This window comes from Lynx rufus, unplaced genomic scaffold (genome assembly GCF_022079265.1).
Source record: "Lynx rufus isolate CCGP_SWC_20201006 ecotype Redwood Valley unplaced genomic scaffold, mLynRuf1.p SCAF_25, whole genome shotgun sequence".
NCBI lineage: Eukaryota > Metazoa > Chordata > Mammalia > Carnivora > Felidae > Lynx > Lynx rufus.
Window position 1 is genome coordinate 14,579,517 of NW_025814840.1, and position 27,487 is coordinate 14,607,003.

The following is a 27,487-nucleotide window of genomic DNA, read 5'->3' on the forward strand; positions in this document are numbered from 1 at the left end:
TGGTCAAATCTACATGCATTTTGCTAACTAAATACAATCTGTGCATTGCCTGAGCCTTAAAGAACAAAGTAATTAAGAATTTAATGAAACTATGGGGTGCCTGGGTGGCTCAGTCGGTTTTAAGTGTCTGACTTGGGCTCAGGTCATGATCTCACAGTTTCTGAGTTCAAGCCCTGCGTCAGTGCTGACAGCTCAGAGCCTGGAGCTGGCTTCTGATTTTGTCTCCTTCTCTCTCTGCCCCTCCCTTGCTTGTGTGCATGCTCTCTCTCTCTCGCTCTCTCTCTCTAAAATAAATAAACATTTTTAAAAAATTTTTTAAAGAATTTAATGAGACCATGGACAAAATCATCTGGAACCTTTAGAAACTGGGGGAATACCTGTGACCAAGATTATTTCACTACTTTTCACTCCAAAAACTACCAAATTCACTTTGGACCACTGATGACTGATGGAGATCCAAGGACTATTCTTTGAATCAGCTTATGAGCCAAATGAGATAAACAGACTTCCTGCTTTATAGACAAGGTTTGCTTTGAATGTCACAGAGCATTTCCATTATGGTCTCCCATTTTCATCACTAGAATTACCTCAGAGTGATGTCTGGCTATTTTCTAAAACAAATTCTAGCCTCCATTCACCCATCCATGGAAATATGGGTTGTCTCCAGATCACGACTACTGCGAATGGCAGGAGGTCCTGCCATTTGCGATGATGCGGATGAACCCAGAGGACATTACATGAAGTGAAATAAGCCTGCACTGAATCACGAATACATGAGGTGTCTGAAACAGTCACATTCACAGAAGCAGAGAAGAGAACGGTTTCCAGGAGCTGGGGGCAGGGGATCATGACCTCGTCGTTCATGGGTTTCAGCCCCGTGTCAGGCTCTGTGCTGACAGCTCAGAGCCTGGAGCCTGCTTCAGGTTCTGTGCCCCCGCCCCCTTTCTCTCTTGTGTGGCCCATGCATGCTCTATCTCTCTCAAAAATAAACATTTAAAAAAATTTTTTTAAAGAGTAAGTTCAGAAATGGTGCCTGTACTTAACAATATGGTAAAATTGTGCACTTAACAATTTGAGAATAGATCTCATATTAAGTGTTCTTACCACAAAACAAAACAAACCAAAGGCATAAGGAGTGATAGATACGTTTAGTATATATATGACTCGGTGATCTTTTCACGGATATATGCAGCTGTCACAACTCGTCAAACTGTACACATTACGTGTGTGTGTGTGTGTGTGTGTGTGTGTGTATCAACTAGGCCTCCTTAAAGCTGTCAAAAAAAACAATCTAGCCGCAAAGGTTATGATTTGCCACCCCGCAATCAAAACAACTTCGATGCAATTTACAAAGGAACCTCCCTGAAAGGGGTTCTAAAAATAGCCTGAGCAACAGCATCACTGGTATAATTAGGGATGGATATCTACTTGACCACTGCTGTAGCTGTAATAATCATTTGGTGCCCGACTTGTGGTGTAATTGGTTTTTTAAAACCCACAAAGCTTCAGTTAATTGATTAGTTTATTCCACAAATATGTTGTGAGCACAGACCATGTGTCAAGTACAAATGTTCTGGATCTCAGGGTGCAAAAATGTGTAGCACAATGACCCCTCCCTTTCTGCACATTCCTGTCCTGGGGTTGGTCTAATGGGGGAGAGTCACATTAAATAATTATTCAGTGATGGTCCTGTATCACGCCCTTAAAGGGTCCCGTATCACACCCCTAACCTCTTCCCAGCCAACTGAGTCACGAGCCTTTAAATCCATACATTTACTCCAGTAACAAAGTTCTGATGCAAGATCACAACGGCTCAGATAAAATGGGTTTCTAGAAGAAAAAGTCCTAGCGTGCTGTGAAGAATAAATGAAACATCAGGAGGATCACGAGGGGCAGAAATACCATAGTTACCAAAATGAGAGGAAGGCATGCTCACGGGGACTCAGGAGCTCAGCTGCAACCATATAAGGTGCACGGAAGGAGAACAGTTCATTTCCCTAAGTGTTCCAACTGCCTACGCTAAATCGCGAGCACAATGCGGCAGCCAGTCAAAGGATTCTTAGTGGTGGCAAGTGGAGAAAAATAATGAAAAATAAGCTGGTGGCCCATCCAGTTCATAGGGAAGTAGGCACGTGTTGGAAATCAGCATACACCTTCTGGAAGGCATTTTGTGGCGAGAGTATCTTCTCGGTAATACTAATGTGCACTCCCTTCGGCCCAGCAACTGCATTTCCCAGTAGCGATCCCACAGAAAGTCCAAAGACTAATCTACAAGATTGCTGCGCAAGGATGGTTACTGTGAAAGCTTTAATAATACTAAAAACTGGAACAAAACGAATCGTCCCGCAACGGGGAGAGGCTCAAATGCGTGACAGCTCATTGCCAACAGGGGACACATACCTCTCAGGTAGGAGTGAGGTCTGATTTAGTCAAAATCACATCTGATTACTACTTCCTCAGGGGACTATCAAATAAAGGAGCTGGCTCAGGCTCGACAATCTGCCTCTGAATGGGAGGCTCGCGCCCTGTGGGGTCAAGTCAGCGCACTGTGCAAGTCTACGGGGGGCCGAGACCTCCTAAGGGGCCAGCGAACAGAGCAGAACCACAGACATCATACTTCATTCCTGTTTTCTTTGCCTGCACCTCTGTATCTCTTTGCCTTTTTCTGCATCTCCTTCTCCCAAGGCCCAAAGAGTTAAATGGAAAACGAAATTCAGTATTCGTACACCGCCATTTCACTGCACGTCTGGCATCGAAAGATGTAACATTACGTATACGTGTCTTACTAAGTGAAAAAAGCCAGCTGCAGAACAGTGTACAAACTATGATCCCCTTGTAGCAAAAAAATATAGGTGTGAATGTATGTGTTGGCAGGTGAATGCCTATCATAGATGGGTTAGGCTTAACCCAACACATAAACAGCGGTTATCTCTAGGCAGTAGTTTCTCTAGGCAGAAAGTTGAGCTGAAGTAATTATTTTATGTTATCTCCCAGGGCCACTGCTTCAATCTCATAACAAAGTCTGACAATTAAAATGTTTTTTAATAAAAAGGTGGGGGAGGAGGGGGCACTGTGACCTTAGACCTTTGAGCTTTTGATGGTCTCCACAGCTTCCCGGCTCCCTCCTCCTCGGAGTTGATCACGCTCTCCCCAGGTTCAGAGAGCATTCGGTCCCAAGAGCTTAGCTGAAGTGAGCCCTTCTTCTAAACAGGATTCCCGCTGCTTTCTCTAAGAGGCTCACTTATGGGAGAACCCAGAAGCGTCAGGGGCAGGAGCTGAGCAACGACTGTGATCACAGCACTGTGACACCTCTCAGCTGCGGGGAGCACGCTCCCCACGTCTCTGAAACTCACACCCTTCTTTATTCCGTGGGAAGAAGACATCTCTAACACAAGCTGAGGCTTCACCTCTTCTCTGCATCAGGGATTCACAAAGTTCCCAACAATGCTTAATTACATCCGTGTCTAAGCCAATTAGACAGGAAGTAGTACTTATTTATTTAGCCTGATGCTCTAAGCACCAGCTACCGCTCTTAGATCCCAGCAAGCTGAAAGAAACGGAGGCATCAGAACAGGGAACGGGAGGAAGAGATATGCTTGCCGTTCCAAATTCTACCGCGGACAATGGAGAGTGCAGCACGCTCAGAAAGCCAACAATCCACTAACAGAACAAAAGGATGCTTTTCATTCATCTTCCTTAACTGCTGCTGCATTTGAGGTCATTCACCAGTCCTGCTCTATCACTTTTTCCTTTCCTTGTTTCTGTGACCTTATTTCTTTTTTTTGTCCTTCCTGTGTCTTTCCGACTCTCTTCCATTTTCCTATGCTAGCTCCTTTACGTCTGTATGTCTGTCTGTCCATCCATTTCTTAGTCCAACTTTCTTGTTGTTGAAGACACGTTCCTTACGTACGATAACCCTTTTGGTTGTTTTCCAGCATCTATCCCCTCTGACTACTGATGTCCTGAAGTCCATTTGGGGGCAAATTCCCATTGCGTATAATCCTGCCAGAACATTCTGAGCCTGCCTCTTACTGCAGCTTCTCACCACCGCAGCCAGGGACAGAAGATTCTTCAACACCCTACCTCCTGGTACAGCCAGGGGAACCACGTGACCCAGACTGAGCCAATCATCTGCCTGGAAATCTTGAGCAAGCAAAGACAGAGGAACCAAGTGGAGACCAGGCTGGTCAGGAGCAGGCCGCCTTCTTAGGCACGGACTTCGCTGTGGTCACCGCTTCCTAGCATGTGGACCCCCAACGTCATGTCCGTTTCTCAGGCCTGGCCATTTGCTCTCCCACAGTGCATACGGGTCTTCAGTCGCTCTTCAAAAATTACCATTTCGCACGTGATTAATAGATGGGCTAGCTGTTATTTGTGAACAAGAAGCCCAACTAATCGATGGGAGCCACGGCATTGATTCATGGCTTCATTTATTGCCTGTCACCTGTACTTTGATAAGGGCAGTCAACCCGAACCTCTCTCCCGAATTCTGGAAACCATCTCCAACTAATTAATGGATGCTACTATCTGGAGATGAGCCGGTGGCCATGTCACAAATGTGACCACCCTCCCCTCCTCACCCCCCTCGTGCACTCACTGTATGCCATCATCAACTTCTAATGCCACCGCTTCTATCCCTGGCTGTCCCCAGCCCATCCCACCTTCTGCACGCCCGCTCACCGGGCCTCAGTCGTCACCTGTTTCTTCCTGCCTCAATCACAGCACTTGGCCTCCCGGCCAGACACGGGGTTCAGCCCAGCCTCCATCCTGTTGCAGAGATTTTCCAAAATGAAAGGTCCCTTCCCTTCTCCAAACACTTCCAAAGCTCTCTGCCTCCATGATGGAATCTCAAACTTGCTTTTCCAAGGCATCACGTGACTCCAGCAGGGCACTTGGGTGGGAATATAAAATAACTGATGTCTTCCAGTTCATAGAAAAAGCCTTCACTTTGAGAATACTGGGCAAGCATACACAGAGAGCTGATCAGACCCGCTGGGATTATCTTTACTGCTAATTTGACAGGAGCACAGACCTACGACAGACGGCCTTAATTTTCTACTTATATATATATATTTTTTAACCAGAGAGGTATATCACATCTTGAATTTTAAACAGAATGGGCGTCCCAAACCATCTTCATCCATTGGTTTGCATCAGCTACTTTCTGCATCCCAGTAAAAGCTTTGCTCAAAGGCACCACCTTCTAAAACGCCCCCAGCTCCTTTTCTAAGGCTGGGTCCCCACACAAGTGGCATTCAAATTCATATAAGGCTCTTTCCTGCCGCTCACTATATTGAAGTGGGATTTTTTAGGTTTCCCCTTTCTGCAAAACTTGGGAGGGGGGTTAGTGTCTTGTTTCGATGGAGGGAAGGTATCTGGGGCCAAATGCTGTAAACCGCTGGACTCGTGGGGGGAGGCGGTTCGAGAAGGGGTAGAGACTGCTAACTGCTAAGTGGCAGGGTCTGCAAGAAGACAGCAGCACTGGATGGGGCTCAAGAGGAAAAGCACCAAACGCTCACACACCTCCTCCTCTCTTGTTCTGAGACGTGGGTTTTTCATAATGACAGGCATGGACCACGAGACATTCGGCAAAGATACTATGATACGGACGGGACGGTGATCTATAAAAACCTAACCAGTAAAAAAGTTTACACCTTTGACCTGAGACAGAGATGTCACTTTGCTTCCCTTTTACATACAATTATCTAAGGATCAAAAATGGTTCCGGAAACAGGTGTCTCTGTCTTTACTACGCTAACCTGGGGCCCGGGGACGAGTATTACTTAAGACCTTGCCTCTTGGTAAGTTGGTACTATTTGCCAACACCAAAAACAAATACGTAATTAATATTAACTTAAAAGTTAAAACCAAGTACTGATTTGCCTTAGTATGTGGAAAGATTCAAAAGAATTGTTATTCCACCCAAACAACAAGAAAGAGCTGGATGATCTAAACACTTAAAATATTTATTGAGCCCCTCCGAGAGCAGAGGTCACAGGGCAGACGTGTAAACGGAATTCCGAAGAGCGACGAGTGCCTGGGAGTTGAGATGAAGCACACCATCTGTTTCACCTTTAGCAGAGCATGGAAGAAAGAGGAGGTTTCCAGAGCAGTGGGCAAGAAGAAATCAGTCACATTTTTAATGAATTGTTAAAGGCAAAGTGCACCCTAGTGTATCAATTTGCAAGAGCTGAGAGTCTCCGACGCAAAGGGAGTTTGCACCCAGTCCCAAGCTCTTTTCCCTGAGTCCTCCCCCTCTAGCTCACTAGAAGGATCTGGGGCATGGCCAGAGACGTCAAGAGCTGTTCAGGGCGGCACAGACTTGTGGCAGGTGATGGGACTGCTGGGAGACAGGCATGGTGCCCTGTCCACTTCCCCAAACCTGCTCTCTTACTAAGCAAAAGCCTTCAGCCACTGCGCAGCAAACCCTCGTACTCCAGGGCCAAGGGAAAAGATCTACTGCTTCTGGGGTAGGAGTAGGAGCAAAGACAGCTCACTCTGCGGGTGAAACAGAAAATCCTCTTGCCCCCCGGGATACAGGTAAAGATCCGTTGCTGCTGAGGGAGGGTTAAAGTGGAAGACCCAAGAAAACCCAAACTCAGCTAGACTGACTCAACCTCCCACATTAATGGCCTGGTACAAAACGATGTGTGCCCATGGGCACCAATAATACGTACCAGTCGATTCTGTCCATGTGCATGCAACATCCAGTGGCCAATCAAATATTATGGGACACACAATAAAGCAAGTCAAGAAACCCACCCATTGTCAAGAAATGAAACCATCAAGAGAATCATATACAAAGACTACCGGACATTGGTTCTCTAAGGACAGGAACTTTAGGGGCATCTGGGTGACCCAGTTAAGTGTCCGACTCTTGATATCATGATCTCACGGTTGTAAGATGGAGCCCAGTGTCGGGCTCTGCACAGAACTTGGGGCCTACTTGGGATTCCCTCTCTCCCTCTCTCTCTGCCCCTCCCCTGCTTGTGCACATGCACACTCTCTCTCAAAACAAAATTAAAAAAAAAAACCCTCAAGGACAGGAACTTTAAAATAACTATGATGAAATGTTAAGAATCTAATAAACCAGGCGGACAACCATACATAAACAGATACGAGCACTGCAGCACAGAGATCTGTCTGGAAGACAGTTCTTTCAAAGGGGCATTACAATTATAAAGTAAACCCCGTTTTTCTAAGAAGTTTTCTAAAAACCCAGTTTTTCTAAGAAGCACGATGTGATCCCATTTTTGACACGATGCCCACATTAGAATGCATGAAAGATACCTTGATCATTGCAACAAAATACCTGTGCAGACACAGTTTCCTTATCAAGGACAGGACACAGCTAGATTTTCATTGAAACAGCTTTTGCCTCTATAGGAAGCCATAGGAGTGAAAGCCTATGGCTTTTTTTTTTTTTTATCGTTTTAAAATTAAGTACGCAGAGCTCCTATATGAGTGTAAAAAATAAACAGCCTACATGCCCATCATATTCTATTTCGTGATCTGGATACAGGAAACATGAATATATCCGTTTTGTAAAAGTCCATCAAATTGCACGCTTACGACTTATATTCATTCCTCATTGTGGATATTTTACTTCAAGGAGAATGTATTTTTAAAATAGCTCATTAAAATATTTCTAGTAAAAATTTATTTTTTTCTTGTCTAATGCTACTTTTCTCTTAAGGCAAATTAAATGCATCTGAGCTATACAATCCAACAGTACAACCCATTTAGCTGCATAGTTATTCTCAGGAAAATGATTTGGACTAGGTAAGGCGGTTTGTGAAGACCTTTTGTAGGAGTAAGGAACTCAAGCGCATAGAAAAGATCTACTAGCGAATGTAACGGAAACACCAACATCAAAAAGGTCTTGGAAAATGGGGAATAGGAAGCCCCGTTCCCTGGGGAATTCGTTTGTCTCTGAAACCTCACTTAGGGAAGCTCACATGGGCAGAAACCACTTTTTTTTTTTTTTTAATGTTTACTTATTTTTGAGACTGAGACAGAGCATGAGCAGGGGAGGGGCGGAGAGAGAGGGAGACACAGAATCCGAAGCAGGCTCCAGGCTCCGAGCTGTCAGCACAGAGCCTGATGCGGGGCTCGAACTCACGGGCTGTGGGATCATGACCTGAGCTGAAGTCGGACGCTTAGCCGACTGAGCCACCCAGGCGCCCCTGATGGCCTCTCTTTTTTTAATGTGTATTTATTTTTGAGAGAGAGAGAGATAGAGCGCAAGCGGGGAGGGGCAGAGAGAGAGAGGGGGACACAGAATCCGAAGCAGGCTCCAGGCTCCCAGCTGTCAGCACAGAGCCCGACGCGGGGCTCGAACCCACGAACCGCGAGATCATGACCTGAGCCGAAGTCAGACGCTTAACCGACTGACCCACCCAAGTGCCCCTGGGCAGAGGCCACTTTTAATGTGAGAGATAACGCATGCATCCGTTTTATCGCCTGGACATATCGCCTTGGATGAAGTGCACCAACCTTCTTGGCAGCACTCCAAGAACACAGACACCTGACACAATCGCGCTCCAGAGGGACACAGCGTGTCACGCCCGACCCCAGGCCCTTTGTTCCGGAAAGCAGTGAATTGTATCAAAGCCAGAGATGATCTCCAAGTGCTTTGGAAACGCAGTCGGACCCCACCCTGCCCAGGACTCGGACACCATTTGGTCCAGTCTGGCCCCTGCTTTCTGCAGGTCCTCACTCTTCAGTCCCACTTCCAGCCCCCAACGTGGTGTCTCCCGTGCTAGAATCTGCAGACCAGAAGGCTCACAGCCCCTAGGTGCAGAAAACAAATCCTTCGTTCTACCCCCATTATATTAAAAGTATGGTTCTGGAGCCCCTGGGTGGCTCAGTCGGTAAGCGTCCGACTTCAGCTCAGGTCATGATCTCACGTTTGTGAGTTCGAGCCTTGCGTCGGGCTCTGTGCTGACAGCTCGGAGCCTGGAGCCTGCTTCCGATTCTGTGTCTCCCTCTCTCTCTGCCCCTCCCCCGCTCGCACTCTGTCTCTCTCTCTCTCAAAAATAAATAAACCTTAAAAAAAATTTTCTTTAAAGTATGGTTCTAAGGACTAAATTTACTTTGTTTTCTGATTTAAATTTACAAGCTGGTGGACTGCAAGTTTTCAAATGAACATCCACTTTGCACCTGCAATTATCTGAACTGAAGGTCACGGAGAGGATGGTGTTCAAAATCATAGCCAGCAGTAAGTTGGCTGGACTATCTGGAATCAGTAAAAGCATGGGAATTTAAGCAAGGAGAGACCCTCCAACCTTATAGTTTGGACTACTGTTCTCATAAAAACTCACAATTAACGGAGACAAAACTTCTAAGTGAGCCAGCCATGCTTTACTTTTCTTCTATCTCCTTTGTTATCTTCTGGGAGAAAACTGGGAAGTAGGAAAATAATGGTACAGAGAGAGGGTGATACACAAAGCCCCGGTTATTTTCACCATGGCCTTAGTGTCCTTGTCATTACAGAGCCAAAACCTGTGGTCTTCTCCGAGCATATACTTGTTCAGAAATCCCAGCGCCCTAAAGCAGGATGTACATAGATGAGTTGAATCTGCAGTATTCCTACAGACAGGGGAAACGCGATGTGCGTCTATTTACAAACATCAAACTGCGCAAAACAAACGGGCTATGTTTAAAAGTGACCCTGCTGTTCAGGACTTCAATGGAACAACAATGACAAGGACAACAAAAGAACCACAGCCACAGGTCCTACGGGGGTCACCATCCTCCATAAACAGCCTGATTCGCCCAGTGACCCGTATCTCTATACGGAGGAATCCCCATCCCCAACAACCACCTTTTACAAAAAGATTTTTCAGGTGAGGTATACACAATACGGCAAAGCACCCGACGACTTTTTACATACACACGCCCCCTCTTACATACACACAGCCTGCCGTCCAGACTCCATCCCGAACATTATCACCATACCAGAAAGACGGCTCCCTCATAGCCCCTTCCCAGCCCCCACACCCTACATGTACCCACTCTTCTGGCTTTTAGCACCACAGACTAGTTGTGCCAATCTGTGACCTTTAGATGGATGGAATCACAGAGTACGTCGGAGGGCATTCTCTCTTGCGAAGCTCACAGACTTCAGCAGGACCCTGAGAACCACGCACGAGCACTGCGGTACTGTGAACGGATGGTTCGCCACTCCCCATGCCAGCCCTCTAACATCTGGAGTTTGCTGGGGGCGGGGGGGGGGGCGGTAAAGCTTTAATACCTCTTTATGCTGAGAAAGAAAACCAAAAGTCCAACCGTGGCTAGCTTTGCCCGAAGACAGCAAAGTTACGACCTGCTGTGACAGCAGACAGGAATGGCTGAGTCCCTCCCCATGTGACACTTGAGAAGATGCTCCCGGGGACAGCTCTGTGCATCGGAACCTGCATGAGATAAAGCTCTCCACGTCTGGGGGTGCGAGGCACTCCCCTTGTCAACCGTTCTCAAAGGGGCAGCTCCCAAAAGCTGGTCCCGTCAACAGCCTTTCAAACTTTCCCCACTTCTATTCTTACCCTCCCTTCCAAGAACAGCTGCAGGCCAGAGTTAGTCTATGGAAACCACGTCCACAGAGCTCCTCACCACAAAGACCCACTGAGCTCTCAGGTGGCTGCGACGATGGCACAATTTCTTTTTCAAGGAACGTATTCAGCCCCATAACCATCTTATGGCAACAACAGAACCAGGGTCGAGTCTCCAGGGCGCTCCCTCTGCTCCCTCAAAGATGTAACCTGAAGACAGGGGCTCCTGGGGCTCAGAAGCAGTCCTTAGATTCTTTAAGGATTTCACTGGAAATCCAGATTGCCGTTTCTCTTCTTTTCAGGGTTTAGAAATGCAAACACTAAGTTGGCCGTGTTTTAGCGTTCAACAGAATTAATCAGGGAAGATTTAGTCAGGATATTTTTGGTCAGTGGAGTCAAAGATATAAGGGGAAAAGAGTGGCGGAATCAAAAAAGAAACTCGTTAATCCGTGCGTTTCCCTCTCCAGTGACTCAGAAGCAGAGATTCAAGTTGCAGGCTCTGCCGACTACATACGGCAGAGGTGGTTCGACCGGACTAATTTTCTAGGTAGGACACAAGTTCGGCTAGCCTCCTAATTTTTCTTTTTACCTCTAAACATTCATTCGCAGAGTAGAGGAGTTCCTCAGATGTCGCAGGTAAATCTTAGACTCGTTAAAATGTCATGTTGCTAGGGATTCAGGAGGTAATCTAGCCAAATGCCTTCATTGCACACAAAAGGTGAGGGATGGCCAGGCCGGGTGAGGGACCTGGTCAATAATAACCCAGTTAGGAAATGGCCGAGCCAAGACCAAAATTCAGGTACAGGCTTCAGCCTGATTGGGTTTCTCTACCCTTGTTGTTCGATCGCTTTATTGGCCTATTCTCCACCACCTTTGGTACATGAGGATGAAGGCAAGGTGCTGGTGAGGCTGGTTTGCATCTAGGGGTTCAATCAGGGAAGGATTTGCTTTTCCATCGGCGTGACTGCTGAGAGCATTCAGTTCCTGGTGGCTGTTGGACTGAGAGCTTCAGTCTTTTGCTGGCTGGTGGCTGGGTACCTCCCTCGACTATAAAAAGCCACCCACAGCTCTTTGCCACATGGGCCTCCCAACATGACCACTGTTTCACTGAGGTGGACGAGGGACAGAGCAGATCTCGAGTGAGTGTTCTGTCTACTGCAGCCCTGAACCCCCACTCCTGGGCGTATAGCTCACAGATGTGAGCGCTAATACTCATCTGGGGTAACTACAAAACATTCGCAGCCGCTTTACAAAGTAGCTGTCGTCTCTCCTCCTTTGGGTTTAGCACCTTCCACACATGATTCTCGCGAGAACAGTCTGAAATTCAAACCCCACTCCTGCCTTCCTGCTGCTCGATACCCCTTTCTCTGACCTTGCATATACTTTATTCTGAAACCAATAAATCATTTCCACTCCCAGCGTGGTAAATACTTCCTCTTTCACACAGTGTAGCGTCTGTGCTTTTTTTTTTTTTTTTAACATTTATTTATGTTTGAGAGACAGAGAAAGACAGAGCATGAGCAGGGAAGGAGTAGAGAGAGAGGGAGACACAGAGTCAGAAGCAGGCTCCAGGCTCTGAGCTGTCAGCACAGAGCCCAACGTGGGGCTCGAACCCACAGACCGAGAGATCATGACCAAAGCCAAAGTTGGCTGCTTAACCGACTGAGCGCCCCCGGTGCCCCAATATCTTTCCCTCTTTCAACAAAGGAACCCTCACAACTCATCAGACTGCCTCCGATACTCATGTATTTACCTTGAGGCAAAAGTCGTATTATCCCTGTGTGGTCTGTTCATTATTCTGTGCCTTCATTTCTCTATCCACAAACAGCGATAATAATGCCCTCCTAGGGGCCCCCTGAGGGGAACTCTGCCAGAATAGCAAATGGCAACTCTTCATCATCTATAGCGTGCCTGCTGAGTGATGGAAACCAGGCAACTCTCCTTCTCTCCTGCCACCACAGTGCCCTTCTCCAGGTAGTAGTTGATAGAGCAATTTTGGGGGGACCATCTCTCAAAAAAAAATGGCCTTCCCTCTATGGCCTCACCCTAATCCCTGGGAGCCAAGAGGAAAGACAGAGTTGGTCAGGAGAGATGTACGATACAACAGGAGATGAGATGCCAGAGTTCTGGAGACGCGGCACTGGAACACAGTCTATACTGCAGGCCAACTGATCCATGGAAAACAGCCTGTTTCGCAGACTCTGATGCAAATTCAAGCACATTTTTATTTCACAGGGTACAAAGTTAAAAGCATTTAGAGACATGGGCTAGAAATCTAAGTCTCTGAAAAAAACAGGTGTCCTTCAACAAAAGAACCCTGGAACCTGAGACATGTCCCACATGGCAAAGAGCATGTCTTTTTTTTTTTTTTTTTTTAAATTAAACACCACTTAAGGTCTGACCGACATACATAAGGCTGTACGTATTTAACGTATACAACCTGAGGAGTGTGGAGATGGGTACACACCCACAAAACCACCACCACATTCCTGTCATAAACTTGTCCGGGCGATGAGCAGGTCTGAGGGACGGGGACGTGGCCGGAGGTGGTGAAGGGAAATCAAGGCAAACGCAGTGCCTCACTCCATTCGGGCTGCCATGACGGACTCCCACGACTGAGTGGCCTAGAAACAACACAAATGTTATCTCTCACTGTCTAGAGGCCGGGAGTCTGAGAGCAGGCGCCAAGGTGGCTGGGATCTGGTGAGAGACCTTTTCTGCGTTGGAATCTGCCAACCTCTCGTATCCTCACATGGTACAAAGAGAGCCAGCTGACTCTCTGCTCTCTTCTTAAAAAGGCACTAATCCCATTCGTGAGGCCCCCCGCTTTGTGAACTCACCACCTTCCAGCAGCCCCACCTCTCCCTACACAATCACACTGGGGGCTAGGATTTCCACCTGCGAACCTGGTGGGGGACACTAATGCTGAGACCACAACGCTTAGGCTGGGTCCCACCTGGAAGGTGGCACTGAATATGCTGAGTGTGGCCGGAAGCCAGCTCTATGCTGCCTTCAAGTGAAGAACCTACAGCCTCCCTGAGACAACCTGTCAAATTTCACACGCTCCTCCCTACTTCGCGGCCAAAGTCTGACGTGATAACTCTAAACCAACTCACTTAGGCCTGACCTATGCTATGCCATTGGCTGGAACGATGGCATTTTTTATTTTGAAAATGTTTGCATTGATCGGAAGGTTGGGAAGACAGTCCAATGAATACACGTGGATCTATTATTTCGATTCACCAAATATTAAAATTTTTGCCCCATTTTGTCCACCTGTCATCACACCTACCTGTCCATCCTTGTTTTTGTTGAACTACGTGAAAGCAGTTTACAGACTACAAGTACATTACAGACATAATGACACTTTATGCCTAAATACTTTGTTCTCTTAAGATTCAGGACATTTTCCTATATACCCACATGAATATTGTTAAGCCCAAGAAAAATAACAGTATTCCACAAAATAATTTAATAAACAGAAGACCTTCAAATTTCCCTGACTGCCTCTAAAAGCTTTTATAATTATGCGTGGTACTGTAACATATAACAAGAAATATACACCAAACCAAAAAACAGATTCTTAACTACACAGAACTGATGGTCACCAGAGGGCAAGGGATGGGGAGGGGAGAAATGGGGAAATGGGGAAATGGGTAAACGGGTTAAGAGTACCCTTAATCGTGATGGGCACTGAGTAACGTACAGAACTGTGGATCACTATATTGTCCATCAAAAACTCACACTGTGGGGCGCCTGGGTGGCGCAGTCGGTTGGGCGTCCTACTTCAGCCAGGTCACGATCTCACGGTCCGGGAGTTCGAGCCCCGCGTCAGGCTCTGGGCTGATGGCTCAGAGCCTGGAGCCTGTTTCCGATTCTGTGTCTCCCTCTCTCTCTGCCCCTCCCCCGTTCATGCTCTGTCTCTCTCTGTCCCAAAAATAAATAAACGTTGAAAAAAAAATTTAAAAACTCACACTGTATGTTAACTATACTGGAATTATAAAAAAATTTTTTTAAAAAGATGACCTATATTTGGTTTTCATTGCCATTTCTGGCACAGAGCTCCTAAGACCCTTGGAATTTCCTATGTGATAAGAGCAACAAAGGTGAAATGAGTCTCTTCTGTGGTTCATTCCTAAGTAGCCCTTTTCAGCTGAGTTTATAGTCATGAGGTGACTTCTGGAACTTCTGAGGATGGGGGCTGGCTGCCAGGGGAACCCACCCTGTGAAAAGAGGGTTGGATCTTTCAGGGGCACCTGGGTGGCTCAGTCAGTTGAGTGCCTGACTCCTGATTTTGGCGCAGGCCGTAATCTCATAGATTGTGAGTTCGAGCCCTGCATCATGCTCTGCATGGACAGTGTGGGGCCTGCTTGAGATTCTGTCTCTCCTTCAGTCTTTGGCCCTCCCTTGCTCACACTCACGTGCTCTCTTTCTCTCTCTTTCAAAATAAACAAATAAACTTTAAAAAAAAAAAAAGAGGGTTGGAACTTTCAGTCCCACCCCCTGACCTCCAGGGAAGGGAAAGGGGATGGAGGGTGAATCAAGCACCAATGGCCAATGATTTAATCAACTCTGCCTATGTCATGGGGCCTCCATACAAACCCAAGAGGAGGGAGCTGGAGCTTGGAGAGCCTCCAGGTGGGCAGACACGGAGACGTGCTGGGAGGGTGGTGCCCCCAGAGAGGGCACGGAAGCTCCATGCCCCTTCCCACAATACCTTGCCCTGTGCATCTTTCCCTCAGGGCTGTTAAGTTACATCCTCCTATGACACACTGATAATCTTTTTTTTTTTTTTTTTTTAATTTTTTTTCAACGTTTATTTATTTTTGGGACAAAGAGAGACAGAGCATGAACGGGGGAGGGGCAGAGAGAGAGGGAGACACAGAATCGGAAACAGGCCCCAGGCTCTGAGCCATCAGCCCAGAGCCTGACGCGGGGCTCGAACTCCCGGACCGGCGAGATCGTGACCTGGCTGAAGTCGGACGCTTAACCGACTGCGCCACCCAGGCGCCCCTGACACACTGATAATCTAATAAGTCAACTATTTTCCTGAGTTCTGTGAGCCACTCTAGCAAATGACTCAAACCCAAGGAGGGAGCTGTGGGAACCTCCAAATTCCAGCCAGTAGATCAGAAGCACCAGTAATAAGGGGATTTGTCGGACATGGGGGCGGTCTCGTAGAACTGAGTCTTTAGCCCGTGGGGCCTGACGCTGCCTCCACGTACATAATAACATCAGCATCGAGTTAAACCTCAAGATACCCAGCTGGTGCTGCAGGAGTGTTTGGCGTGGAAAAAAATCACATAGTTGGTGACCGGAAGTGTCAGAAGTAAAGTACTCTCCCTAGAGTCGTGTGTATAGCACAAAGGAAAATGGTTCTGTGATTTTTCTTTAGACTATGTTTCTCCCAAAGCAATCCAGACACCTCTAGATAGAAAGTAAGGAGGTCCCAGTGTAGTGTGCTGGCCTTGAGACAAGAGATCACCAGAGCATCACCATTATCTTGTCACCTCCCAGCTTCCTATTAGATATGAGGTGGCCAAGATCCTCAGTCGCCTAAGTCACATCCCTCACCTACAGGAGCCGCGTCAACCGAAAAGCGGTAGAGAAATCTAGAACCCTAGGCACTGATCCGAATAACTCTAGGCCACGTGCTGACCATCAGGGATCATCAGTGCCCAGGACACACGGCCCTCGGCCGGTGCTCAGACCCCACGTGCTCAGCATAAAGAAAAGGTGGGGATCGAGCAACAAGGCAAGCGAGAGAGGCAGAAGTGAGCGCACAATGTCCTCCAACAACCTGTGTCCTACATTTTAGCTCAACCACCTCCCCGAGTCTTAGATTCATCCACACAAGAGGAAGTGGCTCCAGGACCTGAACGCAAGAAACTGCTGTCCAGACGCCAGATCCTAACTTGCGTTCTCGACATTATGGAAAGTAACGGTCGCAGTCACCGGGACGGCCTTCAGAAACAGCACTCCCTTCACAGCTATATGAACTGGACGGTGTCGGGACTCTTCAGCTAAACAGCCAGGAGAAGAAGCCGGAGAAGTGGATTTCTACGGACGTGGGAATTTCCTCCTTTAGGCACCGGAAAGAAGTGTTCTTTCAGACAGAATGCACAGCAGCGCGGGAACGCAATCCCAGCTCTTCTGAATTCCAGGCCACTGTATTCCTGCTAGGCCCCTAGTCAGAGGAAGAAGAACGGCCCGTGTCTCAGGCCAGCTTCCTTTAGCACCGGAAAGAACCAGAATGTCCGAAGCATAAAACATTAGGGGGGAAATGTGCCGGCTTTGTGGCCTAATCTCAATAACCCAGTCAAAAATCCTTGTTGTTGCAGGATTTCAGGAAAGAGGGGAAAAAATGTTTAATGGCTGGGACACATTAAATACATGAATTAGAATTCTGATTACGGCCGCAGAGCTCACAATTCCAAACGAACAGAAAAAGAAGTTCGCTGTGGCTCGGTACCTTCCCGTTGCTGATTACGGTGCCCTATGATAAAATATACAATATCATGTACGCAGTACAGATCTTAGCGTAAGGCTGCTCAATGTTGATCCCACATACCCCAAGGTATTTCGCTAGCGAAACACCAGAGAAACATGTAGCGCATCTGTGAGATGGCCCCAACGCAAGGAATGTGTGGGACTTTACGAATTGTCTTATCTCTCCACTACGTAATTTTCTAGAAAACAGTAACTACACTGTGTATGTATATTTACCCTAGAAGTGAATACATCTGCTGCCCTTTGGAAGCAGTGAACTGTTTGATGTCTGGATGGATGGATGGATGGATGGATGGATGATGAATGGCTGGGTGGATGGATAAATACACATTCATGGTTGGTTCTATTGTTTGATCTGTTTCCAAATCATTCACAAATAGACCCTTTCATAAAGCAGTGTTTGACATTCTATGCAGTGATTTTCTGAAGGCCCTGCCCGGCCATGGGCTTCTTGAGAGAGAGTATGATGGTGGTGGGGTCTAGCTGGAAAGGGATCCTTCCTCCACCTCCAGCCACCACACTGAAAAGTCCTCAATGACTTTTAGAATTTTTAGAACAAATTCTAACTATGTAACTTTATTCACATGTAACTTTGAGAGCATACCCACTGCATAAAATCAGATAAATATACAAAAGATTTTGCATGTTACGTATTTAATCAAACAAAATGCTGACTTAAAAGAGTTTGGATGGTTTGGGGCGCCTGAGTGGCTCAGTCGGTTGAGCGTCTGACTTCAGCTCAGGTCATGATCTCACAGTTCGTGGGTTTGAGCCCCATGTTGGGCTCTGGGCTGACAGCTCAGAGCTTGGAGCCTACTTTGGATTCCGTGTCTCCCTCTCTCCCTCTGCCCCTCTCCGCTCATGCTCTGTCTCTCTCTCTGCCTCTCAAAAATAAAGAAACGTAATAAAAAAAATTTTTTTAAAAAGAGTTTGGATGAATCCTTGAGTTCTGCCACTCTGGATTACAGCATTTAAATGGTCTTCAAACTATTTTATTCTTCTCTGAAAACAAAATGCACAGAGGTGGAGACTTCCGAGTCCTGCCTAGGGTAACACACAGCGGCATATGCACTTCTCCATGCAAAGTGTTCCTTAAACTCCCACACGCGCATGGCATGAGAACACTCCAGAAAACCCAAGTGTTTCACACCAGAATCATAATTATATTCATTTTTTTAAGAGGGCATCTTCATATATGTTCATTGAGTATGAACAGACTTGATTTACGAAAAGAAAAATAAGGAAGCCAAGTCCACGTTCATCAAGAAGCATCTTGCTTCTGACCCCTTCAGATAAAACTGTGAGGACGTGCCTGAATTTTGATTACTCAACGTTGTTACAAAGTAGACGGTGAAAAGGGATGAAAGTAATTTCCTGATAGACTCTTACCTAGGCAAGTAAGGTAGATGACACACAGCAGACTGACAAGGAGAAAATATGAATGTCACAGAAAACATCTGTCAAAAGTTGAAAAGTGCTCTGAGAAATTCACTGAATCTCTCGGTCTCAGGAACCCACGATACATACACTCTGCCCTTCCATACTGCAAATCACCTGGGAGGGGCAACTCATTCCCTGTGATTTCGAATGCTGTCGTAAGTGAAGGCTACGTCAAGCTGTGTAAGGGAAAAGCGTGTGCCCGTGTCCTGGGCAATTGTTCAAGGTCTTGTCACCATCATGAACTGAAAGAATTTATCAGACTCCGAATTGTGCAAGTTCCCTTCTAGGCTCTGCAATAAAATAAGGAAACACAACTGGCCTAATACTCTATTGATCGACGCACACTCACTGCTGAACTAAAAGACATCACGTCAGAAAAAAAAAACAACAAACTAAACCAAATCCGCTTCACCCTTACCACAGGGTAAGTAAATACCTAATCCAGCTGGGGTTACTGAGTGCCTGCCTCTTTCTGAGTCTTTCCAGTGACGAAGGCTCCATAATCTTTTTGATCTCAGCAGTCAGAACATGATTTCTTATTTCCAATGGGAAATTCTCGGTATGTATACCCTTGTTTTGCCCTACATGAGCCTGAGCAAAAGTCCCTGAGAAATATTATTCAGATGGGGGTCTGCAGCTGTGCAGAACAAAACCAGAAAAAAACAGCTTCTGTTCACTCAACAGGAAGGGGCTGTGGCGTTGCCACAGTGGCATCTCCTGGAGCTCAAAGGACGAGCTGCATGGCGACCTTGACCTAGCAGGGAAAGAGGACCCAGCACAGAGCCCTGAAAACCGCCCCGGGTCCCTCTGGGCTCCTTTGCACACCTGCCTGATTCTTCTGTGCAGACCGGATTTCTCTGGCTCTTGGGCCGCACAGAAGCCAGAAGAACTCCTCCATAGCATTTCCCCCACGTGAAAGACCACCCCAAGCTAGGTCACAAGCTCCTGATTTTAACGTCGAATTCCAGGAGGGAGATACTAAGTATGTGTCAAGAGTCCACGCCAGTCTAACCTGTGGTGCCCAGGAGACAGCTGATGCCAAGTCTGGCTTAAGAGCCTACCTAGAGGGTGTGATGCTGGGCACGTAGGGGTGTCATGGCGAGCTGGGAAGACATTCCCCATGGTGTCAGCTCCCATCGTTCTCACCAAGCCATGTCACGGGCCTGTTTTACCTCTCCCTCCCCCAATACTTTATTCTTGCTAGTAGCAAGAATTTTCAAACCCCACTGACCCATTTCTCTTCTCCCCTGGGCTCTGTTCATTTTTTCCGTATCATTTTGAACACGGGCTTGTCGAAACCACACTAAGCGCTCTGATAGGGCACCGGCTAACATAGCTGTAGGAGCGGGAATGCCTGTCAGTGTTTTTAGCTGGGTCAAGGTGAAGACCCAGGAGACGAGCACTGGGAGGCTCAGTTCTTGACGTAGAAAGGCATTCAGAAGTGCTCTGTGCGGGGTAACTCTGGAAGACGCCACAGACACACAGACGCGTAGCAGCCACGTGTGCATACGTGTGACCTTTCATTAATACGTTTAACAAATGTTTACCGCAATAGGTGCCAGAGGTGCTCTGCGATCGGGGGATAGAGTCACCCCTGTCCTGTGTGCAGCGAGCCATGCTGAGGACAGGGGACGCGGCCCGGAGCCCCGCCCTCACAGAGCTCCCCGTCTGTAAGTTTCAGCCCCGCACCTGAACCTGCCATGACAACACACGAGAAGTGACAGCACCGTGCGGCCCCCTGGCAAGGACACCTCACCCGATCTAGATGGTCAGGGAGGCTCCCTGGAAGAAGTGGGCGGCACTCAGCCAGGGACCTGGCTGGGGAAGGTGACAGGCATCAGGGCCCCTCCTGATGACACACACCGGACTGAAGAAGCATAAGGGACCAGAGTCAGTTTCTGCTCGCAGACCGACTTCATCCGTTGCGTTTCCTAGCGGCTACGCTCCAGGCAGGCTGAGTCACCTTCTAGAAACAGCGTGTGCGCGTTTCTGTACATATACGTGCCTCTGCATGGAAGGCACACCTCCCCTCCATCCACCTCCTGCGGCTCATTCCCCCTCCAGCTTCTGAACTGCACTCACCCCTGCGGGGAAGGGCTCTCCGTGCACCCCCGAGCCAGTCTTCACGGTACGTCGGCCTGGCCTCGGGCTTCCCCTCGACACTGGGAGATCTGGGGGCGAGGACTGTGTCACTCACCCCTAGATCCTGGCACACACCAAGTGCTCAGAAAGTCTGCAGGATGAATCCACAAAAATAAAGGATTGTGTACAGGTGCCAGGCAAAGGGCCGGAAGCCACATATGCATTCCTGCACCTACCCCTCAGGACAACCCTCGGGGAGGAGTGACAGTCTCCCCCATTTTAGAGGCAAGAAAACAGAGGCTCACGGAGGTGACTGACGTGCTTGCTCCTACAGAGGGATGAAGCTGCCGGGGATCCATTTCATCTGCGTCTCCTGCCAACGGGAGACCCTGAGGCTGCCCCCACCCTCACTCAGGGGCTACGCCACGAATGAGCAGCCTTAGCAACACCCAGTAAAACGCTGAACAGAGCACAATGGCTCAACCACATGTGTATTAATTTTTTAAGGCAACTGACCTCAATTTTTCCAGCTGCTCAGGGAAAGGACAAATGTTTAGTTACCCCTGGTGTTTTAGATTCGGCACCTTGTAAACAGAACCAGGATCCACTTCGGAAGAATAGGGAGAGATCTCCTTGCCCAGATCTCTTTTAAAACCCAGAGGACTCTGCTCCCTTGGAGGGGAGACTTCACAACCAGACGCAAAAGGGGCATAACCCCCGTCCCTGATCTGAGCCTACTGGTGGGGGGGGGGGGGCGCTCTGCTTCCCTAGGAGACCACAGTTCTGCATCGTGATTCTTCCGAATCTCAGGAAACCATTTACCAAACTGCAAACATGTATTCACATTCAGGAATAAGACGGGCTGTCTGAGACATCAGGCAATGTGATTTACGCTCTCTGCTCACTCCAGCCCGCCCCTGCCACCTCCAACTTTTTTTTTCCCCCTTCAAAATCTTTTCAATCTAGGATTTCATGCGCCCAGCTCCATTCTAGAATAAACGTTTACAACCAAATTATAAATCTCTCACAAGTGGGTCATTTTTGAATTGCTGACCTGACCTTTCCTATTTCGGGAGGCCCGAACAGAAGGTGCTCCCCATGAATTCAATTATACTATGAGCCGCTGTTCAAGTTATCACTGGCAACGACGTCAGCGACCTGGATGCACAGTCCAGGCGGAAATGGCACAGAGAGTAGAAAAGATGGCCTTTCTCCGCCCACCACTCCCCCTTCCCTCACACGAATGCTCTCCGACATTTTTAACCTGGAGGATCCCTTAACACGAGACTGCCTTCTTACCAGGAGTTATTCAGGGCCCTCTTTCTCAGCGTGAACTATAAAACCTTCACCCATAGTTTTCCTCAGTCATCCTCAGGCTCCTGGCGGAAACTCAACTCGCCAACTGCAGGCCGGAGTGGGCTGGACACGGGAGGGTCACCTGGGACTAGCCCACCCTCTGCCCTACAAATGACCGAAAACGAAACCCATCGGCGTTGTTTCCAAAACCACCTCATTTTTATCTGAACATCCCAGCATCATGTAATATTAACGAATCTACTCAAGAGACGGCTGTGCCTCATTTTAAGCAATAAACGTGGCCATCCCCGCCCCCAGCCCTGCACCCAAAAGCTACTCCTAAAAAGTTTCTTTACTAGGAAAATGTTCAAGAGTTCACTGTTTGAAACCACCCATTAAGGGGGCGCCTGGGTGGCTCCCTCGGTGAGGCGTCCAACTTCAGCTCCGGTCATGATCTCACGTTCCGAGAGTTCGAGCCCCGCGTCGGGCTCTGTGCTGACAGCTCGGAGCCTGGAGTCCGCTTCGGATTCTCTGTCTCCTTCTCTCTCTGCACCTCCCCCACTTGACTTTGTCTCTCTCTCTCTCTCTCTCTCTCTCTCTCTCTCTCTCTCTCTCTCTCACAAATAAATATTTAAAAAAAAATAACAATTAAACAAAAAAAGAAACCACCCATTAGCAAAACCTAAAGTACAACATCCCTGCGCACTGTAAACAGTGCACCCATCTCCTAACAGCAGGTGTCTGTCGCCCTGTGCTCCCTGACAAAGGTCCGTCTGGGTACATCTGTGCAGTGAGCCTCCTTTCTCGTCACTAATCTCTGTGCTCTGGAATTTCGTAAACGCTCCCAAGAAGTTTGCTAAATGAGTGAATGTAAATAAGGAGTAAACGAAAGTAAGCATCGAGGATTGCTCCTTCATCCAGGATCTCCAAAGGCTGTTACTTCAATCATCTCTGTGCCAAAATGCCACCGGTCCCCACTGCCTCAGACGCCTAGGCCTGACTACCACTCTGCTGATGGCTTCTTCCCGATTTTTGTCCCCTGCCCCGCCAAAGTGGTGTCTACACCAGAGAGATGAGAAAGCAAGGGGGCAACCCAGGACGTTCCACTTGGTCAGTTCTCTCCTGCTGTGACACAAGGTGGGAGGGGAAAGGAAGTCACTGAAAGCAATTATGCTCCTTGTGCTGAATTCGAAAGCACTTTCTAGAAGGTATCAATTTATGGTGAATGGGACAGAATCACGTCAGCTGAGAAAGCAACAGGCTCTTTCAGAAGGATAGAAGTTTATTCTATCCCAAGAGGTGGTCCAGGAGGAAGGAAGACAGGAGGTCAGGAATTCAGAGGGCAGGCCTTTCAGGGTCAACAGTAGAGCTCCCTTGGAGGACACATTTCTCATTACATTATAAGGGCTTCCTATCCAAAGGCACATGCCCAGGGGACCTCTGGAATCGTCTGGAAACATTTCTGGCTGTCACGATGCAGGGGATGGCGGGGGAGTGCCAGAGGCCAAGGATGCTGCTAGGCACCCCACGATGGACAGGACAGCCCCCCACAATAAAGAATTACTCGGTACAAAATGTTGATGGTGCTGAGGTTGCGGAACCCTGGGCTACACCAAAGCCTGCCATCAGCAATTCCGGTCTAGTCTATGGTTTGGAAAGCCAAGGACGCAGTTAGGGTGGCAGCACAGGGCAGGAGTGAGGCAATTCCAAACAGACAGGAAGGCAGCATAAAGAATTCGAGGCCCTGAATCACTACAGAGATACATTCGAAGGTTCTCTCCTGGAGGTCAGCATCTCAGGCCGCATTCATTCACTCACTCACTCGCTCACCAAACTTTTACTGAGCAACTTCTGTGAACCACCCGCTCTCTGGGCTCTGGATACACTCACAGCCAGGAACCCGAGGAATCACCACAAACACTGCCCAGCGGTTTGGTTCAGAAAATGGAATGTGGAATGTGCTCGGAGGACTTTAGCCACTGAGAAGAGGCGCGTGACCCATCCTGGCTGCTGGTTTCTTATTTAATTCTCAGCTGACTGTTCCACACACACCATCCCTCTCAGACCCAGGGGCCTTGGGGAGTTTTTAAAAACAATTCCTTATAAAAAGTCCCTCGTCTGCCATGAAACGTGTTCATCTCACTGACTGGACAGAAAGTATGAGAGGCACCTAGGTGGCTCAGCTGGTTAAGCGACCGAATTCAGCTCAGGTCATGGTCTTACGGTCCGTGAGTTTGAGCCCCGCGTCGGGCTCTGTGCTGACAGCTCGGAGCCTGAAGCCTGCTTCGGATTCTGTGTCTCCCTCTCTCTCTGCCCCTTCCCTGCTCGCATTCTCTCTCAAAAATATATAAATGTTAAAAAAAAATTTTTTTTGTATAAAGAAAATACCGAGCAAGGGTCGTTTCTACACTATTTACAATCACCTCACTTATCTTAGCCACCCAAAACAAAGACTAAAAGTGGAGAAGGTAGGAACGAATACCTGGTCATGCCAATCATGTCTGCTGCTACAAAGCTGGCCGGCTAACTCGTTAGTCCCTCTCATACAGTCAGAAACTCTCAGCGCAGCTCCTTCCAGAAACTCTCAGCGCAGACACAGATGAACCACCTTGAAAGATGGCAGACAGGTAGCACAGCAATGCCAAGGTGCCCAGGATAAGGCTCACCGCAGCCCACAGCTTGTTCCGCACACCGTGAGAATAACATGTATTCTGGGATCATCATGTCTCCCAGTGTGCTGAGAGTGATTATTAACCAAGAAACTGAAGAAATGATCCCAACCTACAGAGAAGCCTCTTCATTTTTCTTCTGCTCAGGATAGAAATAACACACAGCCCAAGGGCTCCCCTAAAACATCTCTGACTATATTAATAAAACATGAGCTTCTCTAAATTTAAACTTAAAATCTAATTAATTCGTCAAAATGTCAGTTGTCACCTAAAGCCTTTTAGGAGAAAGGGACTACCCTGGAATAAAGAGGAAGCTCCACGGCAATAAAAAGAGTTGAGTGAGCCGAGTGTAGTCACTCCCAGTGATCGCTGTCGCCTTGTTTGTTAATATTACGCCTTCCACAAAGCTTCACGGAGAAGGGATTTAAGAATCCATTCATTCTCCATACGGCCTGTCCCCTGTCCTAATTATAAAGTGTGTCCGTACGAAACACAGTCATCACTGCTGTGGCTCCCTGTCTGCCCCCGAAGTCAGGAACCCCGGTGAAATCGTCTACAAAGTACATGGGGCCAGTCACAAATAAAATGACAACGATAAATCTGTGGACGACTTTAGGGGCTAGATGACCCCACGAAGGTTGTTAAATCGCACCACCGTCTTTCTTTATCAAGAAAGCAGAGAACAGAAGAAACAGGAAGTTCCTGATAGGAATTTAGCAAGCAGAAAGAGGAGCTGAGCCTCCTAGTTCTATCATGGTTTCCAATGGGTTTGCAATCTTGTAGCACTGTTTCATCCTATGCCCAGGATTCTCCTGCTGAAAAGAGAACTTGGTCCCTTGTCTTCCTTCTGTGATCCAAAGACAATCTATCAGCTACAATTGTAGCGGCAGAAGCAGGAGACCGCAGGACACACAGATAACCTTTTAAAGGTCTATGCAGTGTTAAAAGCAATCACCACAGTCCTCTACAAACAAGTAAGGGCATGAAAACAAAACATGAAAATCCTAGGTTTCTGTCTGCAAATAACTTAAAAGTAACCAGCTTATTGCTAGCATACTGCTGACGTTCGGCTTGAGAGTCAAGGGTTTTAGGAGAAAACGAGCCGTATTTTTAGAGCTGAACATGATTAATTTACAGAAGCCTGATTTTTTTTTCCTAAGGACCAATAAAGTATGTTCCAATTTCAAGCAATGAAGGGGAAAAACATATCTCACAATCATTAGGCTGTTAGCCTTTACTACAAATGGAATGAAGCAAACTCCTTTCTTGACTGAAGTGGTAAAGGGCAATGTTTCTGCCCCAGGACAGTGATGGGACCGCCTGATCACGGTTCTCAGAGGCATCTGGAGTGGCTTCCAGCCAACTTCTCCCTCCCAGGTGGAAGCCATGCCCACCAAATCGGCCCTGCTCGCACAGCTACTATCCATACAACAGATCCCAGCATTGCCAAAGGTATCAGCTGGGGCCCACTGGCCAAGAAAACTTTCAGCTGCTGCACCTGGCACCAACCACTGATCTCTCGGGGACCAAATACCATCATCTAGAATGATCCAGACAGAACCCCTACACCGAGGACGGATAAAGACCTGAGGCAAAGGGAGCGCAGGGGTCTGAAATGAAGGCCCAAGAATCATCCTCCAGCATCAGGGCCCAGGAGACAAAGGGAAGAGTGAAAACCCAGGCCCATTAAGTCTGCAGTCTCCGAACCAGCTGAGCCCGACTGGGCGCGGGTACCACTCTGGGATCCGCAGGAGAGCCACACAAGTGCAGGGCACACTGAGTTTCCAATCTGCCTCCCTAATGCGACGCCTCCAGAGCAAGGGGATGCAAAGGGAGAAGCCGTGTGGGAAGGGGAGGGGGCGCAAGAGACCGATCAGAATTTCCCAAAGGTCCCGGAGAACTCCGTCTCCAGGTCTCTCCAAAAAGTTGCAAAGCCCGGTCTGTATCTCCGGGCAGGGCGGCGGAGGGGGGGGGGGCGGCAGGACGCGTCGCCTCGTGTGCTCCCCAGCCGCCGCGATGAGGGCAGGGGGCACGGACCGGCGGACGAGGGAGTCTTACTTTTGTAGCTCGCCGCCCAGGGCTGGTAGCCGTAGTAGCCGGTGATGCGCAGGATCCGCTCCTCGATGGACGTGAGCCCCACGGGCCCGCTGGTGAGGTCCTCCACGGAGCGCGACCATTTCAGATCCTCCTTGATAGCCTCGTCCACCACCAGGTACTTGAGCTGCCGGAGCTGGGGGCTGATGTCGGACAGTCTCCGGGGGCTGACGTCCGGTGACCTCCTCATGCCACTGCGGCCGCGCGCGGGCAGGTGGGCGAGGGAGGAGGTGGGGAGAGAAGGGGGGGGGGGCCGGTGAGGAGCCGATCCGAGGGCGAGCAAGGGCGCCGCAGGGGCAGGTGCCGCCGCAGGGCCGCCGCTCGTGCCCCGCCCGCCTCGCACCCCGGCAACCCCGGCAGCCTCGGCGTCGGGTCCCGTCTCCCGCGCCGGCCCCGGGCGCCCCGGGGCGGCGCAGATCGGGGCGAGCGGTGAGGGAGAGGACGCCCGGAACTTCTCGAGCAGCCCCGCCGCGCGCCGCCCCTCCCCGAGCCCCAGGCTGCAAAGGGCCGCCCGCCCCGCCCGCCCCCAAGCCCGGGCGCTACTCACACGGCGATGCTCTTGCCCCTGGGTGCGCCGCCGGGAAACTCTCGGATCCCCATGGGCACCGGCAGCGTGGGGCCGGGCGCGCCCAGACTTGAGGCGGAGGGGCCGCGGCCCCGGGGAGGTGGGCGCGCTGCCCGCCGAGGGTCCGCGCGGCGCCCGCCGCCCCGCGCCGCCCGTGCGCGCCCGCGCCCGCCGTCCCCGAGCGCCTCCGCGGCGTGTGCGGCGCGACACGGGCGCGGCGGCTCACCCGGCTCCGGCCGGTCCGCGGCGCTCGCTGCAGGCGGCCGGCGGCCGCGGCGGGC

General features: G+C 48.9%; 1 protein-coding gene across 1 annotated transcript in view; it reads right to left on the bottom strand.

The window, feature by feature from the left end:
* Positions 1–27,241, bottom strand: part of SLC35F3 (solute carrier family 35 member F3) — a 399,741-nt gene extending 372,500 nt beyond the window's left edge. The window contains exons 1-2 of the mRNA XM_047088787.1: positions 27,189–27,241; positions 26,606–26,835 (exon numbers count right to left, since the gene is read on the bottom strand). Coding sequence (XP_046944743.1) covers positions 26,606–26,835; positions 27,189–27,241 — 283 coding nt within the window. The remainder of the gene's footprint in view (positions 1–26,605; positions 26,836–27,188) is intronic.
* Between the last annotated feature and the right edge of the window lie 246 nt (positions 27,242–27,487).